The 20842-nt window shown below is 40.6% G+C and overlaps 1 protein-coding gene across 1 annotated transcript in view; it reads left to right on the top strand.

The window, feature by feature from the left end:
- Positions 1–20842, top strand: part of FMN2 (formin 2) — a 281809-nt gene that overhangs the window by 153031 nt on the left and 107936 nt on the right. The window contains exon 6 of the mRNA XM_072970983.1: positions 10731–10792. Within this exon, the coding sequence (XP_072827084.1) occupies positions 10731–10792 (62 nt within the window). The remainder of the gene's footprint in view (positions 1–10730; positions 10793–20842) is intronic.

The raw sequence follows: 20842 nt of genomic DNA, 5'->3' as shown, positions 1-20842 counted from the left end.
GCTGAGACTGAATATTTAAGTGCTTTGGCAAAGTATTTTAGTCACTAGCAATCATTTTCCTACACAGACACATTCAGACACATTGAAATGGACTCTGTCCCCCTTGAAAGTAAGAAACAAACAAAAATGTGGCAGAATCTTGCAGTGCTGGTTTATGGAAACCACTCAGCAGACAGTGGGTTTTACACAAAGTGCAGCACGTTGTTTGTAACTATTTGCTCATTTATACACTATGCTTAAAATAAACACTATCTGGAATGGACCAGTCTTTTTTCTTCCTTCTTTATTCCTTACCCTTGATTTTGTCACCTGCCAAAGTCAAGTAAGTCTTACCTCAGTAGTTGAGATAAACCCTGAGTCATACCAGCATGGTCCAGTCAATGCACCTCTCCAGAGACAGAAGTGAATTACAGTGTGGCTGGATTGCACAGCCTACAATGGCAGTCCTGTTTGCGTTCAAAGATTTGATTCAGAAAGAATGGTCTTGATATCCACTTTCTTCCCCGGCCCATGTAAGAAGGTGACATACTGACTCGAATGAAAGCATTTGCTCTCTGGAAGTTTGCCTTGTGCAGCTCTTGCAAACAAGGCCCATGGGTGTGTGACACCCACTGACTTAATCAGAGAAACCGGGGCGGTTGACCTTGTAGAAGCAAGCGTGCTTGAGGTGTACCAGGGGTGAACTGGGTATAAGATTCGTTGTTTCCAACAGGAAAGCCTTTCTTTATGTAGCCTAGGTTCAGGAGCTATAGACCTCTGACACTTCATTGTCTGCCACCGGGTTAAGATGCCTAGAAAGAGAAGACAGTATTAGTGAATACAGTTTGTAAATTATAGGACGTTATGAAACTGCAGTGTTCGTTCTTTCTAGGGCAAACAGCATTTTAATTGTCTGCTAATAAAGTGTAAACTCTTCAAGGGCAGGAACGTGTATCTGACAGGTTTATTACCATATCCCCGGGGCTGAGAAGAGTGTCCGGCCCAGACTTGGAGCTCTGAATATTTGTTCAATGAATTAATGAAAATGTTTTCAAGAAGATACGCTGTTTTCTTTGAAGACGCATATAAATGTTTTGTATTCTTTAGATAATCCAGAATTGCTTGAAATACCATTCAGGAACTTGTGTTTCGCATGTATGTTAAAAACATGTAGCACTGTGTCTCCTGGCAAGTTTCCCACTGCTGGGTGTGCTTGTGTCTGTGTGCATATGATCAGGAGCTCATGCAAGTTTGGTGGTAGGATGTGTAAAGAATGCAAGTGTAGTTAGTGTTCCCTGTTGTCTTGTTGTCTAACCCAAATTCATGTGCCCAACGCACAGTGAGGCCAAACAAACCGAAATGTGGGCGTTTGGAGCAGAGAAAGGCTTATTGCAGGGCCCAGCAAGGAGAACGGGCAGCTCATGCCCCAGAAGCCCAAACCCCCAGATGGTTTTTGGAAAAAGTTTTTATAGGCAGAATTTTGGGAGAATTCTGCAGGGTGTGTGACCTTCCTCAGATTGGTTGGTGGTGAGGTAACAGGGTGATGTTCCAGGAATCTCAATATTCAGCCTTCCGGTTCCAGGGAGTCTAGGGTCCATGTGCTTGTGCTCAGCCTGAAGTTACCATCTCCCACCGAGTGGAGGCCTTAGTTCCTTAGAAGAACCCAGAGAGAGGTATCAGATTGGTATGTTATTTCCCCTTTGGAGGAACCAGGACCCTGCCCCATAGCTGCACACTGCACAATTGTTTCTTGACTGCCCTTCCTTTGTTCCCTCCCTCCTCTAATGAGTAACGCGGGGAGTGTCTAGGAGGCTGAAGCCTTTCTCCTACAAACAACAAACAGGGGACATGGAAAGGCTTTTGTTCTCAGAAGGGCCCCAAAATGTCCAGCTTGGTTTCATTATCAAGTGTGAAATGTTCAGATGAAGATGGTTCCAAGTGTCTTCCTCTCAATCAGAAATGTGAATTTTAATAACTTGTTGGATATGTTAAGCCAAGCAAAGCCAACAGAATTTTTAAGTCGCTGGACTCCATCTTTAGGAAATTTTTATTAAGTAAGGCATTCTGACAGTCTTTAAAGTGTCTCCTAGGGGAGGAGATTTTCAGACAGGGATCAGTGCATCAGTATTTCCTTATAAAGGGATGTTGTCTGTGACTCTTGACTCTGTTGTCATCAAACTGCACAATGGCATGCACTTAGCAGAAGTTTCTATGCTTTACTGGGTTTCAAATAAAAATTTAAAGGTAATAATCCTGGGCATTTCCACCAAAGTGTTTTTTTTTCTTTCTTTTTTCTTTTTTTATCTCCTGGCAGTACAATTAAGACAGTACAATAAACTCTTGAATGAGTAAAAACTGACCATTTGTATCCACCACAGATTGTAGATGTGAAGAGGAAGAGGACACTTCTACCCCTAGAAATACCATGTTTTTCTCGTTAGGGCTCAGCCCCAGGTTCCCACATTGTCACACGATGGTTATGCTTATAGTACTGTGTGCAGCAGGTGTTGTCACCTGTGCTGGTGTCTGGCTTTTGCTTCCTTAGATATCGCTGCCTTCATGAATTTATGGAACCACTAACACAAATATGTGGCTTTTAGTGTCTTTTTTTCTTTAAGCTTACCTGTCACGGCTTCTCTTTGAAGGCTCAGTAGAGACGTTACCAAACCAAACTTGGGTCCACTCACCTGTGTGCAGTAAAGCCAATCTGCTGACCCAGGGTTGTGGTGAAGGAGAGTGCAGCATTTATTACAAAGGCACCCACACAGGGAGGATGGGTGGCTCTCGCGTCAATGAGCCTGAGGCGGCCCCCTTGGATCAGTCGAGGAGAGGAGCAAGAATCAGCAGGAGAAACATGGCCGGAGTCCCAGGGCCTAAATCCTTCAGAGAGGGAGGGAGGAGACCTAGGCCCTGTGTTAACTAAGTGCTTTCTGTGAACGAAAAAGGGACACAAATAGAGCCAAAGGGTAGGGCTAGAGTGTCTCAAGGCTGTGATAATGAGGCTCAAAGATAGATAAACAGTCCTAGAAGTCAAGACAGAGGAGAAAATAAGAGAAATTCAGGGTGAAAGGAAAGGTGTGAAGCCACAGCGCTTCCCAGACCATAGAGAAAGGTGCTTCACCACTGCCTCTGCCTCAGGGTTGATGAAGTCCGCATCCTCCATGAGGGAAGTCCATGACCGTGAACCTGGTGAGGGAGGTACCCCCGTGACTCCTGCTCAGGGGTGCAGTGAGGCCGTAAGCCCCAGGAGCACTCGGGGAGGGCTGGGCCACGGATTTAGAGGAGGACTCCCGGAACCTCCCAGTTTGGGCCCCTGTCCTGGAACCGAACTGAGACTAAGAACAAGTAGGGAGGAGCAGTTAGGCTCAGGAGTCACGAGGGGAACCTCACCCAGTCAGGTTGCCGGTTACGTGCCACGTGGTCTTAATTTGGATGTCTGGGCTGTTGTCTCCCTGGATCTTCTTGCACCCAAAGAGATGGAGTGACAGGGCAGACTGAGAAAGATCGAGGGAGAAACGCCTTGGGCTCAATGGGCTCCTTCATGGCTAGAGAGCTGGTCTCTGCCAGATCCCCTTGGTGGCATCAGCCGCCCCCTAAGGGGCCACTTGAATCTACACATCTCAGTAGACGTTCCAGCCACCCTCCAAAGAGAGGAGCTGTAGCCCGAGAGATGGATCGAGATCATGCCCTTTGAGGCCCATTCCTGGTCCTTCTGTGGTCACCAGAAAAGGTGTTGCAGGAAAATGAGGGTCCTTGGCTTCACATAAGAAAGAATTCACGAGTGAACCATAGTAAAGTATGAGAGCAAGTTTATTAGAGAGTTACATACTCCAGACATAGACAAAGTGTGGGACCCTGGGACAAAGAGGGGCCCCAGGAGATGGGGTCATCTTAGAAAGTGAGAGCTGCCTGGGAGATACACATTGTGTAGGCGGAATGCAGGCCATCCCAGAAGGCAAGAGGGGGAGACGTGTGGGTGATTAAAGCGCAGTGGATACACAGTGCATAGACAGAGCGCAGGCCATTTCAGAAGGCACGAGGCAGAGGCGGCGAGGTGTGGGCGGTTGTTACGAGCCCAGTACTTTCATATGCTGACAAGTTGGGGGATTATTCCAGGTATCTTGGGGGAGAAGCTGGGGTTTTCAGGAATTGGGCCGCTGCCCCCTTTTTGATCTTTTGAGGGTCAGCCTTGGAGCTGTCATGGCACCTGTGGGTGTGCCATTTAGCACGCTAATATATTACGATGCGCGTACAATAAGGCTCAAGGTCTATTGGGAGTGGCATCTTCCACCACCTTGGGCCTAGGTGGGTTTTAGCCAGTTTCTGTCCTGTCTCCAGTTGTGCCATCCTTTTCATGGTTGTGCCCTGTCCCCTTCCCTCCTGTCTTACCAAGCAGGGGAAGCATTCCCCAGTGAAACATGTTTATCTCATAATATAGTTAAGCAAAACAAATGTAACCATCTTATATAAAGCCCATTTAATATACCAGCGTTTATGATCTTCATCTCAATCCTGTCAACTTTTATATCTTTAATTTTAGTTTTCATTGGAATTCGGTCAACAAATTTTGATCTTACAGGAGGAATCCTAGAAGCTTGTCTACATGAAAGGCTCTGGGGTCCCCAGAGAGGGGTTTAGCCAAGGGACTCAGGCCCTTCGTCAGTCTGTAAACTTGGTTAATTGGCCTAACTGTTGCCCCAAGTAATTGTTGGTCGGCAGTGTAACTTTTTTCAGCCCTTTAAATATATATATATTTTTTAACCTGGGGTAAATAGAGTGGACTTGTTTGGGCTTTTACTATTGGGGACCAGTAGGGGGTCCCTTCAGCCCATTTAACCTTAGGTAGTGTAGTATCAAAACCTTTTGTTTAAATCCCATAAGTGTCCACTTATTTATCCCATTTTAAATAACCATCCAAAGATTTCTTTATCCATTTGGGATAGTTCCCCTTAAACTTTCTGCCTTGTTGGGAAAAGGTCGCTAGACTTTCCCTACAGTGTTTTCTTTCTTTTCTTTCTTTCTTTTTTTTCTTTTTTTGCCTGTTAGTCAGCCTAATTAACATTAATTACTCTGATGTTTTTATTAGCATCTGTAAGGCCCACTGAGGGGAAGAGGAGAACACAGATAAATCTTCCCAAACTGCTTTTTTTTGTTTGTTTTAAACTAAGGGAGTTCTCAGGTTAACCATGAGATATATATATATTTTTTTCCACCGTTTGATTTGATTTTTAATAGGTACAATAAAACAGCTGTTTATAATGAGAGCTCTCTAAAATGTTACCAATTTAGAAGTTTCTCCAAAGAATCCATCATCTGGTTATTAATGAGATACACATTCATAGTGATTCAGACCATTAAGATGCAAGAGGCTTTCCCACGGGGGAGTGGGGAGGATGCCTCCCAAATGAGACCCAGAAAGGTTACTCCCAGGAAGTAAAGGCCTTCATTGCACAGGCTGACTCAAGGAAGCTCACGATGGCAAAAAGCCTGAGAGCTGGTGCAGTCAGAGGGAGGACTGCGCAGAATCCTGATCTGTTCACTAGGCTGCCCAGTGCACCCCATCCTGGAGCCTTTTGGACGGCAGAGACCCAGTTTGAGGACACACACACGTACACAACGACTGGATGGAGCATTTACGTTTCTAAGACACAGGAAGAGAAATGCAGGTTCCCCCTAGAAGGGCTTTTGTTTCTGAAAGGTCAGAAGTCAGAAAAGACATTTTTATCAAGCCAGCTTTTCTAACTTAACAGTGTACACCATCAGAGGGCCCCCTCTTAGTATTTTCAGGGGGAGATTTTCTTTAATTCCCAATTATGTACTTGTAAGTTTTGTACATACGTAAACCTGGCTGGGGCATTAGTTGGAGGCTGGCAGTCTGTTGTTCCTTTTGTTTGTTTTGAAAGCTTTATTCCCAGTCTAAGGCCAGTTTGTCACAGTAAAAGCACTAGTGACGACAGCGTGGTGGGCCAGTGTGCCGCCTGAGGGCTTAGCGCCTCTAGGTTTTCCCATCGACTCAGCTCCCTCTTACGTGTCTCGGTTTCTCCCTCTGGTGGAATAAGACCGCCATGGCTGCTCAGATCACGGAATAGCCAGCTCCGAGTCACGTCCCGGCAGAGGGAGCTTTAATTAATGAGTGGGTTTCCCTGCAGGGACAGCTGCACGGCATGAGGTCTTTGTCTCCACCACAGCTGCAGGTTTCTCAGTCGCCTGGAAAAGCCACTGCCGGCCAGGAGGAGAATCCTGTCTTTGGAACTGAAAAGCTCTCATAAGATTTCAGTCTTATTTCAACAAGCGCTCTCTTTTTATTTTTTATTTTTAAACTGAAGTACCCTCAGTTACAACGTGTCAAATTCTGGTGTACAGCACAGTATCCCAGTCTTGCATATACATACATATATTCGTTTTCATGAAAGGTTATTACAAGTTATTGAACATAGTTCCCTGTGTTATAAAGAAGAAACTTTTTAAAATCTATTTTTATACATAGTGGCCAACATTTGTAAATCTCAAACTCCCAAATTTATCCCTTCCCAACTGCTGTTCCCCAGTAACCATAAGATTGTTTACTATGTCTGTGAGTCTGTTTCTGTTTTGTGGATGAGTTTATAGTGTCCTTTTTCTTTTTTTTTTTAGATTCCACATATGAGTGATATCATGTGTTATTTTTCTTTCTCTTTCTGGCTTACTTCACTTAGAATGATGATCTCCAGGTCCATCCATGTTGCTGCAAATGGCATTATTTTATTCTTTTTTATGACTGAGTAGTATTCCATTGTATACCTACACCACATTTTCCTTATGCAGTCATCTGTCTGAGGACATTTAGGTTGCTTCACATCTTGGCTATTGTATATAGTGCTCAATCCCACTTCTGGATATATATCCAGAGGGAACTCTAGTTTGAAAAGATACACACACCCCAGTATTTGACAAATTCTATTACGGTACCAATTCAAGGAAAAACAACAGGCCAGTCTTCCCCCTAGTTACCCAGTTCAGCCCTACTCAGTGTTCAAAGTCTTCCCAGTCTTTCGACTGAGGATGAAACCACTCAGTGTCTAACCTGCGCAGAATCTTCCCAGTGCCTTTCACTGAGGATAACCTTCTTGAAACCAAGTTTAAAGGGTAACCTACTCCTCCAGAGAGGAGTTTTAACACCACTGAATAACACTTAGGATGGTCAACACATAACGGGAGATCCAAAAACCAGGAGAGACTCACCAAATTCGCCTGGACTCTCCCAGGATGCAAATGGGCCCAAGAGGCCTCTGCCAATACCAAGGCTCCCAATCTCGGAGAGTCCAGGCAAAGGGGAGAAGTCTGCTCTGAGTCCCTTCATATTTGGTTGCCAAAACTGTCAACTGAAAAAAAAAAAAAGGCACAACCTATAAATTGAGAATTGTGTTTTATTTGGTGGACTTTCTGAGGGCTTCAAGCCAGGAGGCAACCTCTCAGATAAGTCTAAGAGACTGCTCTGCAGAGGCAAAGGAGGAGCCAAGATATATAGTTTTTGCAACAAAGATGGGTAATTGGAACTTCAAAAGGTTAATGTTAATGAAAGAAAATCAGATATCTCAAGTTAAGGAATTTAGCACTTTTCTTTGTATGGAAAGTTGCAAAAGCCTGGGCTCACTGAAACCATTCCTTTGATGTGCACCTTAACCACCTAGGGCCAGTGTCCTGTGCGTCCCTTCCTGTCCCCTAAGGGGGCAGCTCAGGGAGGGGGAGCTGAGCTGCAGTGACTGACGTCTTGATAGAGGTACAATCGGGGCAGTTACAATGAGATAGCTTGATAGCTGCAGCATCCTTTGTCACTGATATGGCAGGCACTGTCTTTCATTCACACATGGGTTAGGACTTTGAGGACTTGCTTAGGGCCATATGACATTTATTAAGATATTCTTTGGCACATGACATTGCATGAGATAAAATATGAGAAAACTCAATATATATACAAGTGAAGTTTCATGTAGGGAAAACTTGTAGAAATAATATGTTTTGAAATAATATTTTTTAAAATAATAGATAAAGTCAAAAGGTAATAGTATATTTTATGAGTTTTGACTTGAGTATGAATGATTTTTTTGTGTTTCTTTTCCTTGTTCTGAAAATGAGACCTTTCTCTAAGTTGACTTCTAGTGATGCAGGAAAATAGATGTGGGGCGTGAGAAGGGCCATGTCCCAGGCTTCAGTTGAGCCCCTGGGACGTGCCCCGCCAAGTGTGGGTCCTTGGCTTCGTGCAGGAAAAATTTCAAGAGCAAGCCACAGTTGAGTGAAGGTAGATTTATTCAGAGAGATACATTGAAAGGCAGGAGAAAGGCCACAAGGTGTGGGGGTCGGGTGCTGAGATTAAAAGTAGGCACACATTCCATAGACAGAGTGTTGGCCATCTCTGAAGAGGGAGAGAGAGGGGCGGGCCCCGAGGCTCCGTGTTGCTGGTTCTTACAGGCTTGGTGGCTTCATATGCTAATAAGTCAAAGGACCAGTCTAAGTAGCCTGGGGAAGGGGCTGGGATTCCCAGGAAGTTGGCCATTTCCCACTCTGACTTTTTGTGGCTAGCCTCCGGACTCCCAAGGTGCCTGTGGGCGTGTTATTCACCGTGGCAATATATTACAATGAGCGTATAATGAAGCTCAAGGTCTACTAGAAGTTAAATCTCCCATCATCTTGAGCCTCAAGGCCTCCTGGGGGTGGAATCTTTCACCATTTTGATGTTAATTGTGTGGCCTTCCTTGAATGGCTGTGTCCTGCCCCCGTCCATCCTGTCTCACTAGCATTTCCCTCATACTTTTCCTGTCAGTCTCTCAGTATATCATCTGAGAAATACAGAAATACTGGATTATTAGCTAATGAATTCCAACATCAGAGAACTTTGGATTCACTGTAGGAGTTTCCATAAGGGCTAGGCTCTGCACAAATGTGAAGATTTGTAGTCTAAAAATGATAACTCCATATGTGAAGTTGCTATCTTTTTTGGGTTTTATGTATTTTGTTACATTATTTTTAGCCATATTATGTCTAGTGAAAATCATTTGTTAAATCCCCTTGAATTAGCTTTTGGAATACAGCCAGGCTTAGCTGGGCTGTGCTTTTACTACTTTGAAACATTAAACAGCTGTGATGTGTTTGCCTTACATGGTCTAAAGAGTTAAAGTATTTGATTGTAAATCTCAGATTCTTAGATTTATATTTGAGACCTAATTTTTTTGGAGATTGAGAAAGCAGAATATTATTAGGCTAGAAGTATTACATTCTAGTTGGGATGGTATTTTTTTGGTGAACCTGGGCTCCGTTTCTGGCTCCAAATAGAAATGCTAAGTTATTTTAGTTAGATTTCTCACCCCTCCTGTGCTTCAGTTTCAGATTTGGCTTTCTTAATTCTTTCTTGGGTTTTTGCCAGTCAACTAGAAAATGTCTCATGTACTTTAAGCTTTGAGAAAAAAGACAGTATAAAATACCTCAGTTATCCAAATACACTTAACCAGTTTATGACCAGCCGCTCTGATTTTCCTCCCAGAAATCTTTAATCCCGCAACAGCTTCACTGACTCCTTAGCACGCGTTTGATCAGGGCAAACTCACGTCATTCTGGCTAATCTGTACCTAGCTACTGCAGAGTGCTTTTGGGTAACCTACGCCTAAACTAAGTAATAAAACCACACGGACTCCAAAATTCAGTGTCTCCCAGGCTGCAAGATGCATTTAAGAACATATTCCCAGTTTTTGATTATCCATTCCACTTCTTCCTTGTGTAAGCGTGGGCACTTTGTATATTAAGGAGGGATTTTTAAGCATTCATCTCTGCTACTCTCAATACCACAATCAAAGAATTATCCTTTGATTATAACAATTTAAAGTCACAACAGGAAATGCATCTGTTATTTCCACTTTAAGTCTCTCAGCTGAATGATTAGATTTAACTTTCTTCAAAATTCTTTAGATAAATTGGCAGATAATGTGCTTTAGTGTAAAACCAGGATGTGGCAATAACACGAGTGATTTGCCCATTTCTCTGGTGTTAAACAGATTTTTCAAATTCATTCAGGTGAGTCATGAAAGAGACAGGCTATCATTTCCCTTTGACCTTTGGGCCCTATTCATGGGATTTTGTATTTGTGGAGCAAGTGAAAGCTTTAACACTTGACACATGCCCCATTGAAATGCCTGACCTTGGTCTTGGCAGTGGGACAAGTGTGTGCACTGAAGGCAGAGCCCCACTCCCTCTGCCTGTGTGGCCATGAACACCAGTCTGCAGACGGTTACTGTTGTCTGAGAAAAAAAAGCCGGGCTGGGCCAACAAGAGAACTCATAAATCTAAGTGTAATAAGTGACAGTTTACTGATCTAAGTTCTACTGGGCTCTCGTAAATCTGAAGTTTAGTGTCAATTTACTGGGCTAACAAGCTAACTCGTAAATCCAGGCTCAACAAGTGTCAGTAACGTGATCTGTTCCTACTAGATAAGCCCCAGTGTACTGATTCCCTGGTTTTGCTGTTCGAGCCTTATTGGCTAATAGCCCCTTACTTGTAATTAACCCTATAAAACCCCATGCACACGTCTTGGAGGTGCTCAGAGCTTCGGAGCAGAAGCCCCTGTGAGCCGACCGGCATAATAAATCTGAGTACTCCAACCCTCCAAGTGGTGCTTGTTTCTTGCTGGCCTGTCATTTACGTAAGAGTTCAAGATGGTCAAACACCTTTTCACAGCTGGCTTATGGCAATTTATATTCTTTCTTTTGTCTTTTTTTGCACAGCTGTTGTGAACTTGGACAATTCTGTGGTTGACCTGGAGACCCTTCAAGCTCTCTATGAGAATGTGAGTAATAGGGAATTGTACGTGTGAGTATATAATACACGCACAGTGCTTGTCAACGTGCGCATCTAGGCTGGCTGCCTGAGTGTACTCTGAGGATATTTGATACGGGTGCATTGAATTTACATGAGTCTAGGCTTCTTGAAATACTTCCTAGGAACATATTGAAAAAATGTGTGGTCTTATAGTTTTAAAATTTGTGATTCAAAACATGTTGTATGTGAAGTGTTTCACATTCTCTCCTTTGAAATAGAATCAATAATTATGTGGAGGTTAGGGGGGTAGACCTCAGGGGTAGAGCGCATGCTTAGCATGCACGAGGTCCTGGGTTCAATCCCCAGTACCTCCATTAAAAAATAGATAAATAAATAAACCTAATTACCTCTCCCCATAAAAACAAACAAACAAATATGTGGAGGTTAATTTGAGGAAAGCACTGTATTATGCACTGATTCATTTAATCTTCACATGAAAACCATAGGTAGCCCCTGCTATTGCTGCATTTTACAGATGAGGAAACTGAGGCATGGAGAGTCCAAATGACCTGCTCAGGGTCACGCAGGTCATGTGCTGTAGCTGGGATTTAATTCATTCTGACTCTGTCTCTCGAATCTTCACTGAGTGGCAGGACATCATGGCTTTCTTCTAGTAGCACTGTTTCTTAAGAAGTTGGCAGGAAAGGGGAATGAGGTGCCAGAGGAGAATGACCAGAACGTGGTGCAGTCTGGGCAGTGATACATGAAATGGCTTCCGCTGGGACATGGCAATAAATAACACTGATTCACATAGCAAGGAAGCGATCTTCTTTTTAGTGTTTTTGATTATGTTTTTGATTAAGTCTCAGCATGCCCCTATTCTGTCACTAGTATTTTTTCATTAGAATTAGAAAAATACTATTTTTTCATTTTGTGCTCTTTGGGCGTGGTCTGAGTTGGTCCTTGCCTTTTCTGTGCCAAATCAGATGACTCCTGGCTCGAGGAGACACAAGGTACATAGGATTCTCTCTTCCCTGACCACTCCCTGAGGACATATGTTTGACCTGCTTGTCCATTCTTGGATTTGATACTTTTAAAGCATATGTATACGGGGCACCCCTGTGAGATTGATGCATTTGTAAGAGCAAATATTTCTCATGGTGCCGTCAAATCTGTGGGTGAGTGTGGAGTGGGTGCCTGGTCCACACTGTGAGGCCAGGCACCCCAGCATTAATGAGGACTGAGAGGGAAAGCTTGAATGTTTTATGATGTAGTTGTCACTACATGATGGAGAGCTGGGAAAAACTTAACCATTTGGAGGCACAGAGATTTTTTATTTTCCTTGAGTCTTTCCTGCCTCTCTCAACCGGAAGAGCCATATGGAAGAAATGAGGAAATAGCAGGGAAAGTAATTTCTTCAAGCAGGTCGTAATGATGTAAGATGTCAGTGTATGCATGACTATTTACCTGGTGCATACATTCCATATACTTACATATATTCATTTATGTATGTACATAATATTTGTGTGTATATTATATAAAGAGAGATGAACGTTTTATTTGAAGCTGGTACATCCATGTGCATAAATATATACAGAAAAAATAAAGAACATTGGCGACAACTATTTATGGGGAAGTTTATTTTGCAGTGGTTTAGAATATTTTATTTGGGAGTTTTTGACCTTTCAAAGTAAATTAATTTCACGAAATATAAATTTCTGACTCTAGGCAAACTAGACAGCTACCCAGAATTTCTTACCTAGATTCTTTGTGAAAGTAGAACAAGTGCTCTCTGTCACTGGTTAAATCTGTTGTCTTTTTTTTATTGTTGATGTTGTTGAAGTTGATGGTTCCGACTTCCACTGTGCCAGGAAAACAATGACTGTTTTGGCAGGAATGGTTCATAGTAATACTAGTTCAGGGAGTAACAGGCTAGATTTTTTTTGGTAGCCATCTTCAGTAGAAGAACTTACAGCATCGATGATGAATAGTAGATAATTATATGTATCTTACATACAAATAGAATTCATGCTAATTCCTGATTAGCATCCATTAAAATACAAGTCCAGTGAAGGCAGAAGTATTTGTTTTACCCATGGAACTATCCCCAGCACTTAGATTTAAGTAATACTGGGCATATAGGAAGGATTCAGCAAATGGTAAATATATATATATGAATTAATGAGTGGAGTCTGCTGATAGGCATGTTTAGCATGATGTTTTGTATATAATATTCATAATAATTACTAATTAATTAAAGAATGACCTGAGAATTGCACTGTTTTTCCTCTTGGTATGGTTTTATCAATGAAAGAGATGAACATTGTAAATACCACTATTTCAAATGCTGTACATTTTTGGCAGGTCAGTATAAAAAGTAATGTTGCTTTTGTAAATATAACTTTAGAAATACTTCTTCAAAGATTCAAAAGTGATAACCATGTGATGAAAGTTTTATCATTACTATCCTAGAAGAGGTTCATCAGATTTTTCTGTGATTTTTTTCAAATAATATTTTAAATTCAATTTGTGGCATTTTGTTTTAGGGCAAACTAAATTCATGTATTTTCTTCCTGTTGATACAATTTCAGACTATTGCCTCAAGAGCTCTTGGAGCTGCTAGACAAAGTGTTTCCTTTTCCCTTTCAAAGTGTTAGCCTTTTGAATGTCCAGAGGGCTGACCAGATGCTTGAGATTTCTCTTCTCAGTTGATAATACATACTTCATTGAACCCAAGGTGATCCCAAGACTGTGGAACCAGTTGTTTATTTTTTAGTGCACAATACAGAACAAATTTCTGCGTGTTTTTCAGTTGTTGATAGCCTATATGTTTACCCATGACTGATAAAAAGAAGGCAGCCCGCGGTATGAGTGCACATCTGTGGTGTGCCTCGTCAAGAGCCTTTCCCACGTCCCGCAGTTCCAAGACTTCACAGCTGTATCAGAGCTAGATTAAAATAGGCCAGTTTCATCTCAGCCTGAGATGAAGATGCTTTTACTTACTCTGTCCCTCCTCTCCCACTCACACCACACAAGGCACAGCAGAAGAACGTGTGGTTCCAACTACATGAAACCAGTATGTTTACTAATCCCAAGGGGTCTGGGATTCTAACTGCCATTCTCATTGACTATATCAGATGGGGGCAGTCCAGCAACCCAGTCTAACTATAGTAGAGGTTTTGTATTTTCTGTGTGCTCTTGAATGTGTGGAATGAATGAATAAATGATGCATGAGCTCTTAGAAACAGGCTCAGCACAGTAAAACCTTCAGGCTGCTTGTGACTCCACTTCCTTTCCCTGACACGCTCCCAGCTCACAGGCACATGCAGAGGAAGTCATCTGGGTCACACTTCCCAGTTTTCCTTCTTTTACCACCACCACCTTCTCTTTATCTAAGAAATTCTAAGAATATCTTTGTGCCCTCCAGCCACTGAGCTCTTCTCCTTCTGCACTTGTTTCTTTCCCTACTTTTCCATTTTGAAAGCATGCTCAGATATCCCAAAAAACGGAAGAAAAACAGAAATAACGTGCCTCCTTTCCTTCATTATTTCTTCCATATGAAAACGTTTACGGAACGCTCACCACATGTCAGTCACCGGGCTGAGAGCTAGCGCGAGGCCTCTGCGCTTCGTCCCCCGCAGCCTAGAGTGAGGCGGGAAGCCCTATAAAAAGACCGGCAGGACCCCTAGGCAGGGCCGCTGCTCTCCTCCCAGCACCGGCTGGTTCCCTGGCCCAGAGGCTCTATCTCACTTTTTGCCTCTAAAGCGGCTAACTTACATCTAGAATTCTATTGGTTCCCTGAGCTCACTTCTGATTGGTTATTTCTTTCACTCCTGATTGGTTATTACTCTCACTTCTGATTGGTCCACTTTCCTAACTTATGATTGGTCCATTTGTAGTACATTTGCATGGAGCTCACTCCTAATTGGTCTATTTCTACAAAGCTTGTTCCTGGTTGGTCAACTTCTGTTGTACTTTATTTGCATATGATGTTGCAAAGCGTAAAACTGGCAGCCTATAAAAGGCCTGTGTAAACCTACAGACAGGGTCTGGAGCTTGAAGTGAGCTCCTCTGGGCGTGCTAGTGTGATAAACCTGAGTTCTTCAACTCTCCGAGTGCTGCTGGGTCTCTTACTGGGACCCAGGCTGCTGTAACAACTGAGCTGTAACACATTTTTCCGCAACAAGAGGAGGTGCGGGGGAAATGTCAAGTGTCCGCCTACCCCAGTCCAGGCACGCACAGGCTCAGAAGGGGAGAAGGAAAGATGGAAAAGATAGAATCAACAAAGCATCACTGAGGAGGGGACATTGGGAGTGAAACCAGGAGTTACCCAAGAAGTAAAGGTGTCCTAAGCAGAAAATGGTGAGTTCTAAGATTTGGAGGCACAAAAGAAGAGTTGGCCAATGTAGAGAAGGAAGTGCATGTAAGTGAGCTTCGGAAAGAATGGGCGTGAGGAGAGGATATGGAAGCGGCAGTGGCTAGAGGTAACTATTCTAGGGCATTTTAAGAAAATTATGAAATTTTAAAAATTTCCCTTAAATTCTGTCCATTTTTGCTTCATGTGTTTTCAGGCTTTCTAGTAGGCTCATACGCATTTAGAATTTTGTCTGTTGAATGTTGCTTTTATTCTAAGAAAATATTTTTTCTTAGTCTGGTAATTCTGTATCTTGAAGTTTATTTTTACTGATAATTGGGATAGCCATTCCATTCTTCTGATACTTGCAGTTTACATGGTTTTTCTTACTCTGTTGATGATCTTCCAATTTCCCTGTATCTTTGTTAGAGCTGCCTCTTTTGTAGACAGTATATATGTGGATCTTTGTTATCCACTGTGATAACCCCTTCTTTCTTGGAGCATTGATAATAGTACTTCTTGAAGATTGTTAACATTTAATGTAATTGGTATGTATTGGTTGGATTTACGTCTGTAATTTTTTGTCCTTTAGCTTTTTGTTCTTTTATTTTCCCTTTTCTGCCTAATTTTGGATTAAATGTTTTTCCCTTTGTTTCTCATTTTATTTCTATTTTTTTTAACTATACCACTTTGTGTTACATATTTTTTTTTTACTTCTTTAGGAATTACAATATACATTCTTAAACTTTCACAGTCTAACAGTGTAAAATGCAGAAAATTTCATAATGCCATATAGTCAGTTTACTGTCTTTTGCATTTTAATGTTTTACTTGTCATATGAGCAACATGTATATACACTTTAAACTCCATGAGGCATCATTATAATTTTTGTTTTAAATAGTAATATATACTTAGAGAACTTTAGTGTTTTATATTTATCCACATTTTCTCCATTTTTAAAACTCTTTGTTTTTTTTTAATTGTGGTAAGAATATTTAACATGAGAGCTATCTTCTTAACAGATTTTAGGTGTATAATAGTATATTGTTATCTATAGATACAATGTTGCAGAGCAGATCACTAGAATCTACTCATCTTGCATATGTGGAGTTGTATATATATTGATTAGCAACTCCCATTTCCCCCTCTCCCCAGCCCCTGGCCACCACCATTCTGTTATTTTCTTCCACGAGTCTGACTATTTTAGATGCCTCCTGTGCGTGGCGTCCTGCAGGTTTTGACTTTTGGCGGCAGCCTCATTTCACTTAGCATAGTCTCCTCGGGGCTCATCCATTTGTCACGTATTGCAGGATATCCTTTCTCAAGGCTGAATAATTTTCTGTTCCGTACAGATGACATACTACCTTCAACCCATTCGTCTGTCACCGGACATTTAGGTTATTTTCACATCCTGGCTGTTGTGAATAGTGCTACAGTGAACATCGCAGTGCATCCTCCCTTAAGACAACCTAGTTTCAGTTCTTTTGAATAAATACCCGTAAGCAAGTTTCCTGGATCGTATGGTAGTTCTATTTTTGACATTTTTAGGAACCTCCACAGTGTTTTTAACGGCAGCGGCTCCATTTTGCATTCCAACCAACAATATACAAAGTTTCCAATTACTCCACATCCTCACCAACACTTACTGTTTTTAGGGTTTTTTGTTTTTTTTTTTAAATAATAACCAACCTAAAAGGTAAATATCTCATTGTGGATTTTTGAGTAACATTTCCCTGAAGACTAGTGATATTGTGCATGTTTTTATATACTTGTTGACCATTTGTATGTCTTTTTTGGAGAAATGTCTATTCAAGTCTTTAGCTCATTTTTTTAAGTCTTTTTTTAAAATTGAAGTATTGTTGATTTACAGTGTGTTATATATGTATGTTTTCTTTTTCAGAATCCTTTCCATTATAGTTTATTACAAGATATTGAAGATAGTTCCCTGTGCTATGCAGTATGTCCTTGTTTATCTATTTCATGTACAGTAGTGTGTATCTGTTAATTTCTAACTTCTAATTTATCCCTCCCACCACCTTTCCCCTTTGGTAACCTAAATTTGTTTTTTATGTCTGTGAGTATATTTCTGTTTTGTAAAGAAGCTCATTTGTATCATTTTTTAGATTCCTCGTGTAAGTTTGATATCACATGATGCTTGTCTTTTTCTGACTTCATTTAGTAGGATAATCCCTAGGTACATCCATGTTGCTGCAAATGGTATTTTATTTTTTATAGCTGAATAATACTCTATTTGTGTGTGTGTGTGTGTGTGTGTACACTATACATTACATCTTCTTTATCCAGTCATCTGTTAATGGACATTTAGGTTGCTTTCCTGTCTTGGCTATTGTAAATAGTGCTGCTGTGAACATTGGGAGTACATGTGTCTTTTCAAATTAGAGTTTATAGAGTTTTCATCTTTTCCAGATATATGCCCAGGAGTGGAATTGCTGGATCATATGGTAACTCCATTATTTTTATTTTTTTAAGGAACCTCCATACTGGTCTCCATAGGGGCTGCACCAGTTTACATTCCCACCAGTAGTGTAGGAGGGTTCCCTTTTCTGCACACCCTCTCCAGCATTTATTATTTGTAGACTTTTTGATGATGGCCATTCTGACTGGTGACACCATTGTAGTTTTGATTTGCATTTCTCTAATAAGTGGTGTTGACCATCTTTCCATGTGTCAGTTGGCCATCTGCATTGTTGTCTTTGGAGAAATTTAGGTTTAGAACTCCTCATTTTTGAAGGGACTGTTTGGTTTTTTGATAGCTGTATGAGCTCTTTGTATTTTGTGGAAATTAATCCCTTGTCCGTTGCATGGTTTGCAAATATTTTCTCCCATTCCATAGGTTGTCTTTCCATATTGTTCATGGTTTCCTTTGCTGTGCAGAACCTTCTAGGTTTAATTAGGTCCCATGTGTTTATTTTTGCTTTCATTTCCTTTAGGAGACAGATCAAAAAAGATACTGCTGCAATTTATGTCAGAGTATTCTGCCTATGTTTTCCTCTAGGAGTTTTAGAGTGTCTGATCTCACATTTAGGTCTTTAATCCATTTTTAGTTAATGTTTGCATATGGTGTTGGAGAATGTTTTAATTTCATTCTTTTACATGTCACTGTCCAGTTTTCCCAGCAGTACTTATTGAAGAGACTAGATTGTCTTTTCTTTATTGTGTATTCTTGCCTCCTTTGTTGTAGATTAATTGACCATAAGTACATGGGTTTATTTCTGGACCTTCTGTCCTGTTCCATTGGTCTGTATATCTGTTTTTGTGCCAGCGCCATGCTATTTTGATTACTGTAGCTTTGAAGTGTAGTCTGAAATCAGGGCGCATGATTCCTCTAGTTCTGTTATTTCTCAAGATTGTTTTGGCTATTTGTGTTTCCATACAAATTTTAAAATGTTTTCTAGTTTTGTGAACAATGTGCTTGATATTTTGATAGGGATTGCATTGAATCTGTTGATTGCCTTGGGTAGGATGGTCATTTTAACAATATTGATTCTTCCAATCTAAGAACATGGTATATCTTTCCATCTGTTTCTGCCATCTTCAGTTTCTTCCTTCAGTGTCTTACAGTTTTGGAGTACAGGCCTTTATCTCCTTAGGTAGATTTATTCCTAGGTATTTTATTCTTTTTTTTTGATGTGATGGTAGATGAGATTGTTTCCTTAAATTTATCTTTCTGATCTTTCATTGTCAGTGTATACTAATGCAACAGATTTCTGTATGTTAATTTTGTGTCCTGCAAATATACCGAATTCACTGATTAGCTCTAGTAGTTTTCTGGTGGCATCTTTAGAATGTATAGTATCATATCATTTGCAAATAGTGACTGTTTTACTTCTTCCTTTCCAGTGTGGATTCCTTTTATTTCTTTTTCTTCTCTGCTGTGGTGGGACTTCCAAAACTATGTTGAATAAAATTTGTGATAGTGACATCCTTGTCTTATTCCTGATCTTAGAGGAAGTGTTTGAGCTTTTCACCATTGAATATGATGCTAGCTGTGGTTTTCTCACATATGGCCTTTATTATGTTGAGATGTATTCCCTCTATGCCCATTTTCTGGAGAGTTTTTTTATCATAAATAAATGTCGAATTTTGTCAAAAAGCGTTCTACATCTAATGAGATGATTATATGATTTTTATTCTTCATTTTGTTAATGTATCACATTGATTGATTTGCAGATATTGAAAAATCCTTGCATCCCTGGGATAAATCCCACTTGATCGTGGTGTATGATCCTTCTAATACATTGTTGGAATCGATTTGCTACTATTTTTTGTTGAGGACTTTTGCATCTATGTTCATCAATGATAACTGGCCTGTAATTTTCTTTTTTAATGATATCTTTGTCTGATTTTGGTATCAGAGTGAGGTGGCCTCATAAGATGAGTTCAGAAGTGTTCCCTCCTCTGCAGTTTTTTAGAATAGTTTCAGAAGAATAGGTGATAACTCTTCTGTAAATATTTGGTAGAATTCACCTGTGAAAAAATTGGTCCTAGACTTTTGTTTGTTGGGAGTTTTTTTTTTTTTTTTAATTACTGTTCAAGTTGAGGACTGGTAATTGGTCTGTTCCCCTTTTCTGTTTCTTCCTGGCTCAGTCTTGGGAGATTGTACCTTGCTAAGAATGTGCTCATTTCTTCTAGGTTGGCCATTTTATTGATGTATAGTTGCTTTAAGTAGTCTCTTACGATCCTTTGTGTTTCTGGGGTGTTGGTTGTAACTTCTTTTTCATTTCTGATTCTGTTGATCTGGGCTCTCTCCAAAGGAAAAGAGTCTTGATGAGTCTGGCTAAAGGTTTGTCAATTTTCTTTATCTTTTCAAAGAATCAGCTTTTAATTTCATTGATCTTTTCTGTTATTTTTTAGTCTCTGTTTATTTTAGCTCATTGTTTCAGTCAGAAGAGTTTTTTTAAACTTTTGAGTTATGAGAGTTCCTTATGTATTTTGGAAATTAACCCCATATCAGATACATAGTTTACAAATAATTATAGTCCTATTTGTTTGTCTTCGCTTTTGTTGGTGTCATATCCTTGAAATCATGCCATGACCACTGTCATGAAACTTTTCATAAATTTTTTTTTCCAACAGTTTCACAGTTTCAGGTCTTATGTTTAAGTCTTGAGTGTATTTTGAGTTGATTGTTGTGAATGGTGTTGAGATAAGAGTACAGTTTTATACTTTTGTATGTGGGTATCCAGCTTTCCAAAACCATTTGTTGAAGAGACTCCTTTCCCCATTGGGTACTCTTGACACCCTTGTTGAAGAACTGTGTACATGTGGGCTTGTTTCTGGGTGTTCTGTACGTGTGGGCTTGTTTCTGGGTGTTCTGTTCTGTTCCATTAGTCTATATGCCAGTACTATAGTGTTTAATTACTGTAGTTTCATAATATATTTTGAAATTAGGAAGTGTGCTGCTGCCAAATTTGTTCTTTTTTGAGATTGTTTTGGTTATTCGCCAGGAGTGACTTGGTCAATGCGTTGTTTTATGTGTGTGTCTGAGGGGGTGAGGACAGTCCAGAGGTTCGCGCTCCACCGTTGTACTGACGTCATTCTTTTTTCCTTTGTTCTTGAAGCTCGGGTTTTCCTCCAGTATTACTTTCCTTCAAACTGAGAAGTAGCTTTTAACATTCTTTAGGTGCAGATCTTTTCATAGTGAATTTTCTTAGTTTTATTTATCTTGGAATACTTTTATTTCACGTTCATTTTGGAATACCA

Source organism: Vicugna pacos, chromosome 11 (genome assembly GCF_048564905.1).
Source record: "Vicugna pacos chromosome 11, VicPac4, whole genome shotgun sequence".
Taxonomy (NCBI): Eukaryota; Metazoa; Chordata; class Mammalia; order Artiodactyla; family Camelidae; genus Vicugna; species Vicugna pacos.
The sequence above is the reverse complement of the archived record's forward strand: the minus strand, read 5'-3'. Positions and strand labels throughout refer to the sequence as shown.